Source organism: Notothenia rossii, assembly GCF_949606895.1.
Source record: "Notothenia rossii genome assembly, chromosome: 7".
Taxonomy (NCBI): Eukaryota; Metazoa; Chordata; class Actinopteri; order Perciformes; family Nototheniidae; genus Notothenia; species Notothenia rossii.
In genome coordinates, this window is record NC_136905.1 from 7677036 (window position 1) to 7694386 (window position 17351).

The following is a 17351-nucleotide window of genomic DNA, read 5'->3' on the forward strand; positions in this document are numbered from 1 at the left end:
CCGAACAGCACAGAAGATGCAGACTGGGCTGTACAACTATACGATTGGGTCATTTCCACTGAAGTGTTGTCTTATAACTTCTCCATTGAACCTGCAGCGGGGAAATCTTTGGAGCAGCGCCTATACACATATTTCATCTTTATTATAATCCAGTTTTCCATTTCTAAGAGATATTATGTCATCATTTTAATTGCCTACTCTGCACACTTGTAGTAAGAGGTTTACTGCAGAGGGCACCTGCACGTACATGAGAGCCCTCAGAGAAACCGCTCCATATTAAGTGAGTGTATCATGAAATAATACTCCAGTTCAACAAGATGCTCTGCAGCATTGCGAGACGTGAATGAAGTGCAGACGCTTGCCACTTAGCATACTATCAATATTTCAAGCTAGCTGACACATGAAAAGGGGGATTTAAAAAGACTTATCTATTGTTTGTATTGGTGCCTTCAACCCTGCCACAAAAATACATTAAACTCTGTATTATCCTAACTCAAACTTGTATATTTTAAAGACCTGTATCTATTATTCACAATACAAAACACAGTTTTGCACAGTTACTATCAATATTATAATATTATATAATATTTGCCCAGTTACTATCAATATTTCAAGCTAGCTGACACGTGAAAAAGGGGATTTAAAAAGGCTCATATATTGTTTGTATTGGTGCCTTTAACCTTGCCACAAAAACACAGTAAACTCAATATTTCCTAACTCAAACTTGTATATTTTAAAGACCTGTATCTATCTAACACAAAGCTCTCTGTAACACACTGTTCCCTGCTTTCCAAGTTCACCCCTGGATATCAGTAATGGTTTTATAATGATAGCAAGTAAAGAGGGCTCAGGGGAAGTCCGGTCTAATTTCACCCTGAGGGAGAAAACTCACTGCAAAACCAAAGCAACATCCCAAGTTTATAGCATGTACCAAATACACTGTAGTAGCCAAAAGTCTGTGGACACAAGAACTTTTGACTCCTGACAACTTATCCCTAAATCATGGGCTTTGATATACTGCTATAACAGCATCCACTCTCCTTAAAATACTTGCTTAACTCCACCACTGTGAATGACCTCTATGTATTTATTGACTTTAAGAAGGACTTTCCTGTCAGTTCCCAGAAACGAAGTACATACGAGACACCAGTCTGAACACTACCATATACTGTATATCAACATAAAATGATGAATGAAATGCAGTTACTGCCATCTACTGGAGTACTGTGCAACTTCCTTTTCTTATGTTACTGCAGCAGGTAGCAAAACATAACACAACACTAAACAAAGAGCATTTACTTTTTTATTCTTCAGTAATAAATTAACATTAACTTTATTTTGTTAAAGTGTTTTTATAGTTAATTTGCACACAGGCTTACAAGGCTTTTAATGAGGTCCATCCATGCACACGTTAACATAAGACATACAAAATCGTTACATTCTTTGTGTTAAATTATGAATACAGCACACACAGCAACAACAAAACTACTCAATCTGAAATGTGTGTTTCGAAAAGAGTCATACAGGCACATTCTCCCTCTTATGCACGCTTCGTATGTGCCTGCCCAGAGACTCCATCCATTTGAAGGATTTGCCACAGTAGTTGCACACAAAGTGTTTCCCCTCGGTGTGAATGGTCTGGTGTCGGTTCAGAGCGCTGGTGGTGATGAAAGTCTTTCTGCAGATTTCACATCTGTACGGCCTCTCTCCGGTGTGTGTCCTGATGTGAGCTGAGAGGTGGGAGCAGTTACTGAAGCGCTTCTCACACACCGAGCAGAGGTAGGGTTTCTCTCTGCCTTCGTCAATGTGATGAGTGTGGAAAGTGTGGAAGGGCGAGGTGGGGTCCTGGAGGCTGCTTTTCAGGCTGGAGGGGGAGGAGATGAAGTCTTTAATGTCTGATTCAAGGCTTTCCAGCTGCTCTTCGTCGTGACCCAGCCAGAAATCCCTGTGGCTCTTCATCTGGTGCTCCTTCTTCACCTGGGAGGGCTCTGGATGCTCCTCATCTTCCTCACAGGGCTCAGGAGGCTCCACTGCAGAGACTGAGTGATGCTGAGGAGGAGGAGGGGGAGGAGGAGAGGGGGGAGGAAGGTGTTGATGTGTGAGCTGCTGCAGCTGGGCTCCAATGCATCGGTCCAACCGAGGCTCTAGATAAAAGACACATACAAGCATCAAAATCATACAATTTATCCGAAATATAACGCAGTTCTGCATGACATTTTGTTCCATTCAACCGACCTGATATGAGGATCTTCAGCTGCATCCTAAGACGACTGATTTCCAGATCTTTTGAACGAAATATCTCCTCTTTGTACTCGGTTATTGTCTTTTCCACAGCTGCAAATATCTCCTCCGCTGCAGCCGTCAGTCTCTCACTAAGAAATACTCTCAGTGACTGCATTTTGGACGCTTGTTAATTACAATAATTAGCTTTTAGTGGCACTGTGAGACGTTTTGTTGCGGGTCCCTGAACGTCACGCTTCGCTTGTAAACACGGAGAATGAGACCCTTAAAGGGCTCACTGCGGGGAGCCAGCGCCCCCTGCAGCACCGGGGTGAAAACAAACAATAAAGAGTGATTTACGACCAAAACAACACAACATATTGGTTGATTCAACAATAATATAATGTTATACGTCTTGCAAATGTTGTATTTACTAAAGGGCCATTGAATACAAAGAAGGTTTCTCGGATGAAAACATTTGGTGAAAAATACAATTTATTTTATGGAAGCCAATTCCTGCCAGTAGAACACACAATAGGCTACAATGAAAAGTTATCTAAACTATCTCTAGATAATGATTTCATATCTGAAAATCGTGACTAAGTATCTAGAAATATTGACTTTGTATTACAGAATAATTACTTAGTAGGACAAAATAATGGCTTAGTATTCAATTAATCTTACAGCAGTGTCTTAGTATCGCAAACTAATTACTATGTGGACCAGACCCAGCATGGATCCAGACAGGTGTGAGTGACTTAAAGCACATATCAGAAAAAAATCAAAAGCATGAACATGGAAAATGCTTTGCGACAAGCCATGTTTGGGAAAGTAAACATAGCTGTCCAACTCAATGAAGGCTACGGCATAGGGATCTGTAAGCATAAGGAAGTTGACAAAAACAGGCACAATCCTTTCTAAAATAATAGACCGTGGGTGTTCCTCAATGTCGAGGAAGGCTGCTCCAGAGCCACTATTTCAAGTGTCATCGAGTGCCGCCTAAGGACTGTTCCAATGTCCAGGACGCTTGGAATTCTACCGAGGCCGGTGTTGTGTCAAATTATGCACCCCCGTCGTGAAATGCACCCCTTGACACGGGAACCCGCATTTGAATGTATAGTCCGCTATTCTATGTTGTCTTTTTGATGGTTGGGTTGTCGAATTCATTCGTCACTTATTTTTCAGTTAATTTTTTATTCAATATGTTTTTATTTAATTGTGACGTCCTGTCTGTATACTTTTGCTTGTACTTTACAATGTGTTGTTCATTTTTACATCAAGTGCTTGAGGGTGGGATTAATATAATTTTTTTAATTTGGGGGGTGCTTTTTATGAACAGCATGGTTGCCACGATATGCACCCCTTGCTATCTCTGACAATACACGTGTCACATACATGAAACGTGCTCCATTTATTGGTACTAGTCCTACAACTATACCCTCCAAAGTTCTTGAGGGTGGGATTAATAGAAGCATCTTTTTTGGGGTGGCGCTTTTTACGGCAGGCTAGGGGGTGCATTTCACGACGGGGGTGCATCATTTGACAACACCGGTGTCCTTCGTTGCGGGAAATTTCGGGGCTGCACGTGTGTCCTCCGCGGAATTAAAATCCCCACAATGCTTTGCACATGGACCAATTTCCAAAATCTTTGGCGGAAATCGCGCTCCATTTAAGGCGGGGCCTGGCATATGACGTACACCTGCTAGCCTGTTACACCATTCTTCGTTTTCCGAGGCTGGGAAGGATTCTTGCCTCGCTTCTGAAGGACCTGACTCGGAGGGACATGTCCTACCAAGGAAGCGTCCTCAACATTGAGAAACGCCCTGTATCAAGTTCTAAGAGCTAGTGCCTTTGAGCTAACCCTGCCTTGTAATATGACATATTTTTACTTACCCCCCTGGAGAAAGATGCACCAGCCGCCACTACTATGTTGCATGTTGCTATGTTGCACAAGCACTATGTTGTAGAAAGCTCAGTATATAAGCTAATTTATATGAAAGCCCATTTCTGTATAATTCAATTTGAAAGTATATAAGAAAAACAAGATTAGGCAAGTCATTAGAATAAATAAATGTTCTCAAATCAATCAGTAATAGCAGCATAATGATTTTTACTAATTAATTTGAGAACATTTCTCAATGCTCAGCATGCTTTGGTCTCTATTTTACAGATTGATCAATATTTATTTTCTGTATGCAAGATTGTGATTTGCAGAGCTAGAATTTCATCCCATGTTACTCGAGTCTTTTACTCCTGCCGTGTGTCTGATTTAGTCCAGTGCCAGGATAAAAATAGCAACTAAATGCTTCTCTGCATGGCATTGTCTTAACTGGAGGTCATTTCTGTAATAAGATATCGTCTGCCTGCCATCCGGAGAACACCTCTGGGATTGCCATCGTCTGTAAATGAACACACAGCTGTTTATGAACCCTTTTGTACACAAGTAAAATATAAACAACTATGAAAGTGTCTTTAGAAAGTCATGGGATAAACACTATCAAGAAAACAAGCACACAGAAGACGCAACACTTAAAACAGTCTCCAAACGGTTTATTATGTTTCCCTACAGCCTTGCCACCCTTCTTCCCATCGGCCATGACACAGTATGATTAACATGGACGCTCTTCTCTTGGCAAACAGCCAAAGAGAGAGCGGATCATGCACGTCTACAGGGGAGGTGGGGGAAGCCACAGAACATCATAGCTACAACAAAAGAGACATCAATATTAATAAGACAAATACATTGATGACAGAGAGCTGTGACACTGGAACTTGGCGTGGACTGGCCGTCCAAACGAGCTGTCGATGTCGGTCTTTGCAGCTTGGTGGAAGTTAGTAAGCACACAGGCTTTTCTCAGTAGATTTCACTTTTTTTCAGTGCAGCAGAGTGCAAGTGTCCACCTGTCCCTTTTCTTTATGACAAAATATAGCAAAAGAATAAAGGAAAAAAGGAGGGAATGACATTATTACACAAATACGTTTGAATAAAAGGGGAAGAGGACTAAGTGAGGGATGATGTAACTGGATGACTCTGGCCTCTGATCTGGACTCGGCACATTGCAGCTGCCGGGGTTTTTATAACTTTGCGTTGATGATTTCGATGATTTCGGGCTTCAGGGAGGCTCCGCCCACGAGGAAACCGTCAACGTCCTTCTGGGAGGCGAGCTCTTTGCAGGTAGCGCCGGTCACAGAGCCTGAAGAGAGACATATTTAGAGATTGATATTGAAAAACTAACTAGAATATCACAAAAAGCACCATGTTGTCACTGACTGACCTCCATAGATGATCCTCACGGAGCTGGCCACGGCCTCGGACACGTTGGCCTTTAGCCACTCCCTCAGCTTGTCGTGAACTTCCTGAGCCTGACATATCAAACAGGAAGCAGACACATCAGGACGAGTAATGGGGATAAACTGCAGAAGTCATTTTCACTGGTTACTTATATTGACCTGCTGTGGGGAGGCGGTCTTCCCGGTGCCGATGGCCCACACGGGCTCATAAGCAAGCACCACCTTGCTCCAGTCCTTTACGTTGTCTGAAAAAAAGATGCAAGATAAGACTTTGATTCATTTATTCCACACGTTTTATGGTTTCCACCCGTCTCTAGCTTGCATACACATCCCCTAATGCATCATTTAGACTCTGTGCTTGTAAAACTCTACATTTGGGATTTTTTACCTGCGATGACCTTGGTCTGAGCGAAGACAACCTTCTCGGTGATGCCGCCCTCCCTCTCGTCCAGCTTCTCACCGATGCAGGCGATCACACCGAGACCACTCTCCAGAGCGTGGGCGGTCTTCTGACCAATGAGCTAAAAACACACACAAGCATGTAATCACAAAGTGTACTCAGGGGGAAAGGTGTGTATCCTACTCAAGTAAAGATATCCCTCGTTCAACCGACTGCAGGGAAATACACGTTAGTACAGAAAGTGACAGTGAAGAAAAAAGGCAACAATAAAAGTAGGCTAGTATATACAAAATAATCAGTTCACACCACGGCATAAATAAATAGACGCATTATAAAAACGGAGGTGAAGAAGAAGCCATTAGAAACAAAAAGGATTCCACTTTAGCACTCAGCATCATAAGAGCAAACTATGAAGATAGCACTGAGTGATTAAAGAAGATAAAATAATCATTACCTCATCACTCTCTCCGAAGACGTGGCGTCTCTCAGAGTGTCCCAGGATCACCCAGTTCACTCCACAGTCCTTGATCATCACAGGGCTGCAGACACATGTTCATAAAGATAACACAAGATAAGCAACACAAATGGGTTTCAAACAGCGATGTGAAACACTTTGATTCTGAATGAAGTGTTGGAGAATGTATCCTGCTTGGCCAAATGGCTAGTACATGTTTCAATTAAACCAGTGACTCAATAGCAAACCTACTAGCCAGTTACATTTGACCCACGTTTAGCTGCTATTTGGTGCTTATTCTGTTCCCTGCATCCATAAATCTTTAATTAGTATTTACCAAACGCTGTTTTTTCTACTCTGACGGACACGTGACGTACCTGATCTCCCCAGTGAAGGCTCCCTTGGCGACTTTGTAGCAGTTCTGAGCAGCAACTCCAAACTTAGCGTCCAGTTTGGACCTCACGAAGTCCAGGTAGATGGAAGGAGCGCCGCACACGACCTCTGTGAGCAGAAGAAGAAGACAACATTAACTAACTGTTTTTTTGTATAGTACATATATTGGTATTGAGAGATATTTATTGAACCAAAGACTTTGGATGACGAGGTGACAGTAGGGATTCGTGTTTGGTCTGTGGATGTGATGGCTAATTTTAAATAATTGTACCATATAACTGCAGATATGATAACAGTATCCGGACCAAATATCACTTAACACTGTTTAATGCATATATTCTACATGTTTCGTCTCTTTGATTAATTTCTATGAATGAGAGAAGGCATGTTCAGCTTCAAGGCCCTCCATAGACTCTCAAACAGTGAGACAAAATGTGGCCTTGAACACAAGTCTGTACAATCACCCTAAACTCCCACCGAGTACATACTTGCACTCATTCACACAGTATTTCAACACCATGGGGATTAAAAAAGGACAAATCCAGTTCACTCTATTCAATCATGATGTTTAAAAAAGGTACAATCCATACTTCAATTGCATAACAAAAAGGGTCAATAATCACAAAAATCAAATTAAAAAAAACACAGAACTGTCAAATGAGAGCCCTCTCAAAAGGGATTAGCAGACCTAAAATGGACGACAATTAAAAAAACAAAACGTATTTGTGTTTTTTCACATCAGTATTGCTTGTACTGTAGCAGCACTGAGTCAACATAATCTAGTAACTATTATTGTTTTTTTAGTTCATGCCTACTCAGTTATTGTATATATATTCTTTACTTGTACACAGATTATTTATTATTTAATTGTTCCCTATTTATCTGTAATTCTTTCTTGTCCTTGTGCTGATGCAACACCTGCCTTTCCCCCTGTGGATCAATAAAGTATTATCTTATCTCAGTGTTTATTACTACAACTACTCAACATCCACTTGTATGTTGAAACTACCAATACATGGTGTGACTTATCAAAACTCATGCATATCAAACTGCATGCAAACTCCAAAGGTTTGCCCTTTCTGTGCAAACAAGATCCAACAGCAGCAGCAAAGGTCTGCACGGGTCAAACCGAGTACAGCAGAGCAAAGACACTGACATTCAAAATGAAACTATATCTTGGGGTTAAGGGAGTCTAAATTAAACCTGTTACTATTGGGCTGGTAAAGGTCATTAATCCCCGGCCATGGTCAGACCTCTCTGCATTAAAGGTCTGAGTTCAGCCTCCTAAAGGTCGCATTCTGCAGAGGTCACAAGAGGTCAAATCAGAGAAGATGAGTTTAAATATTTTCGTCTCCATGTGGAGGAAACAGCTGGACTTTAAAGCTCTAGAGAGGCCAGTGGGACAACTCTGCTTGTATTTCACCCTGTTGCTGTAAGGGGGTGGATTCATTCAATGGGGCAAGGTCCACGGGTAGTCTAAACTGAGTGACTGTTTGCACCTATCTAGAATACAAAAAAACATGAAACTTTACAGGAGGAAACGACAGTGGAAAACAGGCCTGGACACATTCAACCTCTCCATGCATTCATTCATTTACACCGAAGTAGCCAAAGACAAAAAAACGGCTGCAGCAGCAAGTCTACAGGAAGCAGACAGCAACAGGGCGAATGGCTGCTGCTGCTTCTTTCAGGTCATGCTGGAGAAATCGTTATCCAACTAAAAAAATACATGTATCTGCTTCGGTTATGTCGTTTTAAATTAAAGCTCACAATAGACGACAGTAGGCTATTTAATGAGTTTGCACATGAGAGAGGAGCGGCATCGTTAACGAGCAGACTCACTTGAATGCACCATGCACTCTCACAGCAGAGGCTGGACTACGTGCTGCTGCAAACGCACACCCACCACCACCAACACCGACATGATTGAAAATCCCATGCCAGTATCTGTCATCTTTATTCATGCTTTCCCCCCCGTCTGCTGTTTAGTGCAATCTCGGTTTGAAAAGAAAAAGAAACAGGAAATGCAGAGTTAACAGTTAACAATGAATGTCTCTTTACAAGGGCCTGGAATAGAGGAGGGGTGACGATAATGGTGTCACTGATGTATTCAATAACCGAGCCATTTTGTCTGGATCAGTCCTTTGTGACATTAAACGAGGAAGCGTGCATATGAAAAACTGTTATTTAAGTCGTGATAATTAGAAAACAAGTGGTTACAATTAAGGATATACAAAAGGTACATTTGGCATTATAGTTGTTTAAAACACACATACCGACATTGGGGTCCACCTTGGCTGCGTTCATGGTGTCCATGAGCTCCCCGAGACTCTTCTTGTCTCCATTCAACTTCCAGTTTCCACCGACGAAGAATTTCCTGCTCATGATTGCGGGTTTTTCTGTGTGTTTGCAGGAGATTTAAAGGGTACTGAATGCGCACTGGGGTTTGACCTTCACAGGAGTAAAAAAGCGAGTGTGAGAGAGGGGCTCAGATTATTTATGAAGATGGAAAAGTTAACCCCTCCTCTCAGCCAGCTCCATTGGTTTATCACGGAACGCCCGTAAACGCGTCTTCCCATTTGAGGAAGGGGAAGAGCGATATGTCATGCTGCGTTCAAGTGCTGTGCCTAAAAACGTCCACACACAAGGATCTACCTGTTACATCGGGGCCCTGAGCAAACATTTTATTCACAAGTGTAAATATTTGAAAGCCAAAACGCATATCAACAGATGGAAGAATGAACTCAAAATCGGCCCAAATACATGACGGAAAAAAACGCCCGGAGACGTATTTATGTTGCTTGAATAGGACCAAAAACATTTTATTTTTATTTTGTGTTTGCTGTATGTTGTATATGTTTGCACTGTATCAACACCAAGTTACATTCTTGACTGTTACAATGACCCTTGATGGTTTGTAAAAAAATAAACAACCATCGGGGCCCTTAGGTCAGAATATGAGGTACACATTTACCTTGATAATATTCTGGTAGATTGTACCTTTTAAGTTTAGTTGGCAATTACACAAATAATACAATAAATCTATAAAATAATTAGATGATTTGTGCACATTATTGTTAGATGTTTTCAATTGTTTTTTAAGATTCAAAAGGTTTTATTTTCATTAAAGTTTCAGTGTAGTCATTGGTAATACAAATCTCTAATCAGTGTAATATTCTATAAGCATGAAAATAAATTCAAATAAAGTAAAATAAGGCAAGGGGTAAAAGGCAGGAATGGGTACATTCTAATCACATTAGAATCGGAGGGTGAAACCCACACATGCAGATCACACAGCACACAAAGTGACATTTGTTCTCTGTTTTTAACCCATCTTAGTACCAGGAGTTTTACTAGGAGCAGTGGGCAGCTATTGTACAGCGTCCGGGGAGCAATGGGAGTAGGGTTGTCCGGTGCCTTGCTCAAGGGCACCACGGCAGGGTAGGAGGTGAACTGGGATCTCTGCAAGTAGCAGTCCACACTCCATATTTTAGGTCTGTTCGGGGACTTGAACCGGCAACCCTACAGCTCACAGTCCAAGCCCCTACTGACTGAGCCACTGCCGGTAAAAATGTAGATAATATATAGAAATATATAGAACATATATATTAGGGATCCCTTCCTAATTAGTTCATAATGTTACTTTTATTTAAACGCTCTGACTACATCTTGCATCACAGCCTTAAGCATTTTTGTACCAGCGTTATAGCTATTTTTCTGCATTTGTTTTCAGCTTGACGAGAACACAGTTTGATTAAAATTACAAACCTGTTGCAGAATACATGACACATATTGTTTTGTTTTTTGTGCTCTCACAGACCTCGCGCTGACATGGGTTCTACATAATAATGACAAAAAGTGACTTTTGTTCATTAACATCCATTGATGTGATAATACAATTGTACTTAAACTGAAGGAAATTAATATGACAGCAGTTTGATACAAGTATAAGGTTCAAGGTTCAAGGTTCAAGGCTTTTATTGGTCATACGTGGTGCATACTAGCTAGAGTGTATAGTTATGATGATGAAAATCTTAGGTCACAGGCTCCTCCAACAGTGCAACACAATACAACTGATACAATAGTGCAAGTAAATAGTAATACAAAAGAAAAATAGTAAAAAAGTGAAATGGTGAAATAAGAGTCTAAGTGATATGATATATTAGATAAATAAATAATTTCTAACTAGCAGCCAGATTAATGTTATGTATGTTGTTATATAAGTATAAGTTGTAAAAGTATGATTTCAGCTTTAATATCTGCAATATAAACCTTTTAAATTGTAATAACAGCAAAAACAGCAACATTTTCACGTTATTATCCACAAAAAATGTGTTAAATATACAATAAATATGATCAGTTGGTGAGAGGGAAGATCCGTGGTGACTCACCGTTTGATTGGCTCAGAAAACGGAAGTCCCGCCCATTTCCCCCGCCTGGCTTAACGCTCTCTGATTGGAGGATCTTCGGCTCAGTTTTGCATACCCAGCCTGCACTGCGGTAAAACATATCTTTGTAACTTATCTACATGCGAATAGTTGGAAAGTTGAAGAGGACATTTTCATATGTCCATGTTTTATATGATGTGTGTTGTTTCTTTTTGTTTGTGTGTTACAATGAGTGGATGAAATATGACACCATAACAGAAGGGTGTGTTTTTAATATACCCATACTCACAGCCGACTAAGTATCAGGCAGGAATCTTTGCTCTTTAGATATTTGTCTAGCAGGTTTCTCGTAAAGAGAAGCCCCCACATGTTGTCAAAAATAAAACTTCACATGTTCATCATAATGCTCGATATTTTAGAATAACTTTAAGCGTCAACATCCAAATATATACCAAAAGCAGAAGTGGGATAAGAAAGTACTCACATGATCTTGTCCTTGAGTAAAAGTAGAAGTATTAGTGTAGAAATACTCTGCTACTAGTAAGACGTAAGCGTACACAAGTATTAGCATCGAAATATACTTAAAAGTACAAATAATAAACATTCTGCAGAATGACCCATTTCAGAATAATATATAGGATATGTTTTATAATTATTGAAGTGTTATCAAAACTGGTAAAGGTGCAGCTAGTTTTAATGAGAAATCTGCAAAGTAATTAAACATACAAAACGAATGTAATGGAGTACAAGTACACGGTTGACCTCTGAATTGTACTGGAGTAGAAGTACAAAGTAGCATAACATTGAAATACTCAAGTAAAGTACAAGTACCTCAAAATTGTACTTAGTTACTTCCCACCTCTGTGTTTAAGTGGGTGACGTTGTGTGTCCAGTAGTACAAATGTATCAAGAAGTATTTGCACATGTAGGAATTTGAAGTGATATACATACAGTAAATGTTGTGATGTGTTGTTGTTTGTTGTGTTACAGTGAGTGGTTACAACATCACACCATAACAAGAAGGTGTAGATGTGTTGTCCCACTACCGTCAGACGTCTTTGGTAATAGCAGGATTTAAAGCTTTTTAGATATTTCTCTAGCAGGTTTCTCTTAAAGAGAAGCCCCCACATGTTGTTAAAAGAAAATAACCAATCTATGAGTAAGGAAGTACTTATATTTTGTACTTGAGTAAAAGTAGAATTACCAAAGTGTAGGAATACTCTCTTACAAGTAGACCTGTATTCAAAATGTACATATCACATCATTAATCAAAATGTTTAAAGTAAATGTATTAAATACATGTAGTGGAGTAAAAGTACACGATGTAACTCTGAATTGTAGTGGAGTAGTACAAAGTAGCAGAATATGGAAATACTCAAGTTTCAGTGGGAGACATCGTGTGTCCAGTAGTACAACTTTATCAAAATAAATAAATATTTGCACATGTGAGTTTTGTATTCGACTAATTCCCTTTCTGTTTTTAACTGTTGACTTTTGAGGAGTTTGAAGAAATATACATACAGTACATTTTGTGATGTTGTGTTGTTTGTTGTGTTACAGTGAGTGGTTACAACACCACACCATAACATGAAGGTGTAGATGTGTTGTCCCAGTACTATCAGACGTCCTTAGTAACAGCAGGATTTAAAGTTTTTTAGATATTTCTCTAGCAGGTTTCTCTTAAAGAGAAGCCCCCACATGTTGTCAAAAATAAAATAACCAATCTCTGAGTAAGGAATAAGTTCACCAGATCGTAACAGCTTGATTTAAGCCTTGTACATGTAATGTTAGTTTAGTACCACTGATGCAAAATATCTGTACAGTAAGTTGTATTTAATGTTATTTTTATGATTCTTTCAAAGGCTGTTAAATAATCAACTTTAGCAAGCTTAAACAGATCACAAAAGAATACCATGAAAAATACTTTAATTCAAAGGAAAAATATCACAGTTCAAAAATAAATTAGCATTTAAAAAAAGTTGAACATGTTAACTGAACTTCTTTTTTGGATATAAACCATTTTCAGGCAAAAGAGAAACCTCCACATATTGTCAAAAATAAAACGACTCAATCTGCAGCATGGACTTTAGTATTTAAGAATAACATGAAGTGCAGAAGTATTATCAGCTACATAATATATACTAAAAGCTGAGGTGGGAGAAGTACTTATATTTTGTACTTGAGTAAAATAGAATTACCAAAGTGTAGGAATACTCTGTTACGAGTAGTCCTGTATTCAAAATGTACATTTAACATCATTAATCAAAATCTTTAAAGTAAATGTATTAAATACATGTAGTGGAGTAAAAGTACACGATGTACCTCTGAATTGTAGTGGAGTAGTACAAAGTAGCAGAATATGGAAATACTCAAGTTTCAGTGGGAGACATCGTGTGTCCAGTAGTACAACTTTATCAAAATAAATAAATATTTGCACATGTGAGTTTTGTATTCGACTAATTCCCTTTCTGTTTTTAACTGTTGACTTTTGAGGAGTTTGAAGAAATATACATACAGTACATTTTGTGATGTTGTGTTGTTTGTTGTGTCACAGTGAGTGGTTACAACACCACACCATAACAAGAAGGTGTAGATTTGTTGTCCCAGTACTATCAGACGTCTTTAGTAACAGCAGGAATTAAAGCTTTTTAGATATTTCTCTAGCAGGTTTCTCTTAAAGAGAAGCCCACATGTTGTCAAAAATAAAATAACCAATCTATGAGTAAGGAATAACTTCACCAGATCATGATAGCTTGATTTAAGCCTTGTACATGTAATGTTAGTTTAGTAGCACTGATGCAAAATATCTGTACAGTAAGTTGTATTTAATGTTATTTTTATGATTCTTTCAAAGGCTGTTAAATAGTCAACTTTAGCAAGCTTAAACAGATCACAAAAGAATACCATGAAAAATACTTTAATTCAAAGGAAAAATATCACAGTTCAAAAATAAATGAGCATTTAAAAAAGTTGAACATGTTAACTGAACTTCTTTTTTTGATATAAACCATTTTCAGGCAAAAGAGAAACCTCCACATATTGTCAAAAATAAAACGACTCAATCTGCAGCATGGACTTTAGTATTTTAGAATAACATGAAGTGCAGAAGTATTATCAGCTACATAATTTATACTAAAAGCTGAGGTGGGAGAAGTACTTATATTTTGTACTTGAGTAAAATGGAATTACCAAAAGTGTAGGAATACTCTGTTACAAGTAGTCCTGTATTCAAAATGTACATTTCACATCATTAATCAAAATCTTTAAAGTACATTTATTAAATACATGTAGTGGAGTAAAAGTACACGATGTAACTCTGAATTGTAATGGAGTAGTACAAAGTAGCAGAATATGGAAATACTCAAGTTTCAGTGGGAGACATCGTGTGTCCAGTAGTACAACTTTATCAAAATAAATAAATATTTGCACATGTGAGTTTTGTATTCGACTAATTCCCTTTCTGTTTTTAACTGTTGACTTTTGAGGAGTTTGAAGAAATATACATACAGTACATTTTGTGATGTTGTGTTGTTTGTTGTGTTACAGTGAGTGGTTACAACACCACACCATAACATGAAGGTGTAGATGTGTTGTCCCAGTACCGTCAGACGTCCTTAGTAACAGCAGGATTTAAAGCTTTTTAGATATTTCTCTAGCAGGTTTCTCTTAAAGAGAAGCCCCACAAGTTGTCAAAAGAAAATAACCAATTTCTGAGTAAGGAATAACTTCACCAGATCATAATAGCTTGATTTAAGCCTTGTACATGTAATGTTAGTTTAGTAGCACTGATGCAAAATATCTGTACAGTAAGTTGTATTTAATGTTATCTTTACAATTCTTCAAAGGCTGTTAAATGGTCAACTTTAGCAAGCTTAAACAGATCACAAAAGAATACCATGAAAAATACTTTAATTCAAAGGAAAATATCACAGTTCAAAAATAAATGAGCATTTAAAAAAGTTGAACATGTTAACTGAACTTCTTTTTTGGATATAAACCATTTTCAGGCAAAAGAGAAACCTCCACATACGGTCAAAAATAAATCGACTCAATCTGCAGCATGGACTTTAGTATTTTAGAATAACATGAAGTGCAGAAGTATTATCAGCTACATATATACTAAAAGCTGAGGTGGGAGAAGTACTTATATTTTGTACTTGAGTAAAATAGAATTACCAAAGTGTAGGAATACTCTGTTACAAGTAGTCCTGTATTCAAAATGTACATTTCACATCATTCATCAAAATCTTTAAAGTAAATGTATTAAATAAATGTAGTGGACTAAAAGTACACGATGTACCTCTGAATTGTAGTGGAGTAGTAGTACAAAGTAGCAGAATATGGAAATACTCAAGTTTCAGTGGGAGACATCGTGTGTCCAGTAATACAACTTTATCAAAATAAATAAATATTTGCACATGTGAGTTTTGTATTCGACTAATTCCCTTTCTGTTTTTAACTGTTGACTTTTGAGGAGTTTGAAGAAATATACATACAGTACATTTTGTGATGTTGTGTTGTTTGTTGTGTCACAGTGAGTGGTTACAACACCACACCATAACAGGAAGGTGTAGATTTGTTGTCCCAGTACCGTCAGACGTCCTTAGTAACAGCAGGATTTAAAGCTTTTTAGATGTTTCTCTAGCAGGTTTCTCTTAAAGAGAAGCCCCCACATGTTGTCAAAAATAAAATAACCAATCTATGAGTAAGGAATAACTTCACCAGATCATAATAGCTAGATATAAGCCTTGTACATGTAATGTTAGTTTAGTAGCACTGATGCATAATATCTGTACAGTAAGTTGTATTTAATGTTATTTTTATGATTCTTTCAAAGGCTGTTAAATAGTCAACTTTAGCAAGCTTAAACAGATCACAACAGAATACCATGAAAAACACTTTAATTCAAAGGAAAATATCACAGTTCAAAAATAAATTAGCATTTAAAAAAAGTTGAACATGTTAACTGAACTTCTTTTTGGGATATAAACCATTTTCAGGCAAAAGAGAAACCTCCACATATTGTCAAAAATAAAACGACTCAATCTGCAGCATGGACTTTAGTATTTTAGAATAACATGAAGTGCAGAAGTATTATCAGCTACATATATACTAAAAGCTGAGGTGGGAGAAGTATTTATATTTTGTACTTGAGTAAAATGGAATTACCAAAAGTGTAGGAATACTCTGTTACAAGTAGTCCTGTATTCAAAATGTACATTTCACATCATTAATCAAAATCTTTAAAGTACATTTATTAAATACATGTAGTGGAGTAAAAGTACACGATGTAACTCTGAATTGTAGTGGAGTAGTACAAAGTAGCAGAATATGGAAATACTCAAGTTTCAGTGGGAGACATCGTTTGTCCAGTAGTACAACTTTATCAAAATAAATAAATATTTGCACATGTGAGTTTTGTATTCGACTAATTCCCTTTCTGTTTTTAACTGTTGACTTTTGAGGAGTTTGAAGAAATATACATACAGTACATTTTGTGATGTTGTGTTGTTTGTTGTGTCACAGTGAGTGGTTACAACACCACACCATAACAGGAAGGTGTAGATTTGTTGTCCCAGTACTGTCAGACGTCCTTAGTAACAGCAGGATTTAAAGCTTTTTAGATATTTCTCTAGCAGGTTTTTTCTTAAAGAGAAGCCCACATATGTTGTCAAAAGGAAATAACCACCATACAAATATGCATGAATTTAACCAGATTAAGATGACCTGATTTAAGCCTAGAATATACGTAATACTCATTTAGTAACACTGATTCAAAAATTTCTCTAAGTAGTGTTTTACTATAGGTTGTTTTTATCATTCTTTCAAAAAGTCAACTTTAGCAAGCTTAAACATATCAGTCACAATAGAATACCCAAACAAAGCCTTTCATTCAAAGGAATATATCACAGTTAAAAAAATTTTAAAAACCATGGTGTCTGACTTTCTTTTTTTGATGTAAACCATCTCAGTTTTAAGACTTTTGGAAGTGTATTGTAAATGTTTACATGTAGTTTGGCCATACTGCAAATCAATAATGGGGAGAGCAAATAGACTTTAGCAATTTGATGTGTTTTCATATGGTGTTTACTATAAGCAAATTAAACCCAAATTACGTAATTAAGAGCCAATTATGAATTTGCCATCCCATGGGGTTTTAAAACATGCATTTAACAGTTTTACATGGATCTTTTTATTGGTGTTG

The 17351-nt window shown here is 37.9% G+C and overlaps 2 protein-coding genes across 2 annotated transcripts; both read right to left on the bottom strand.

Moving 5' to 3' along the window:
* Positions 1 to 1245: 1245 nt before the first annotated feature.
* On the bottom strand, positions 1246 to 2508 carry LOC307047537 (uncharacterized protein). Its single transcript, XM_079694541.1, has 2 exons — positions 2236 to 2508; positions 1246 to 2144 (listed from the first exon to the last, which is right to left on the bottom strand). The coding sequence occupies exons 1-2, from the start codon at positions 2396 to 2398 to the stop codon at positions 1519 to 1521; spliced, it is 789 nt and encodes a 262-aa protein (XP_079550667.1). The 5' UTR covers positions 2399 to 2508; the 3' UTR covers positions 1246 to 1518.
* Positions 2509 to 4755: 2247 nt separating this feature from the next.
* tpi1b (triosephosphate isomerase 1b) lies at positions 4756 to 9239 on the bottom strand. Its single transcript, XM_079691830.1, has 7 exons — positions 9035 to 9239; positions 6743 to 6866; positions 6366 to 6450; positions 5900 to 6032; positions 5671 to 5756; positions 5496 to 5583; positions 4756 to 5414 (listed from the first exon to the last, which is right to left on the bottom strand). Exons 1-7 carry the CDS (start codon positions 9141 to 9143, stop codon positions 5296 to 5298), a joined length of 744 nt encoding a protein of 247 aa, XP_079547956.1. The 5' UTR covers positions 9144 to 9239; the 3' UTR covers positions 4756 to 5295.
* Between the last annotated feature and the right edge of the window lie 8112 nt (positions 9240 to 17351).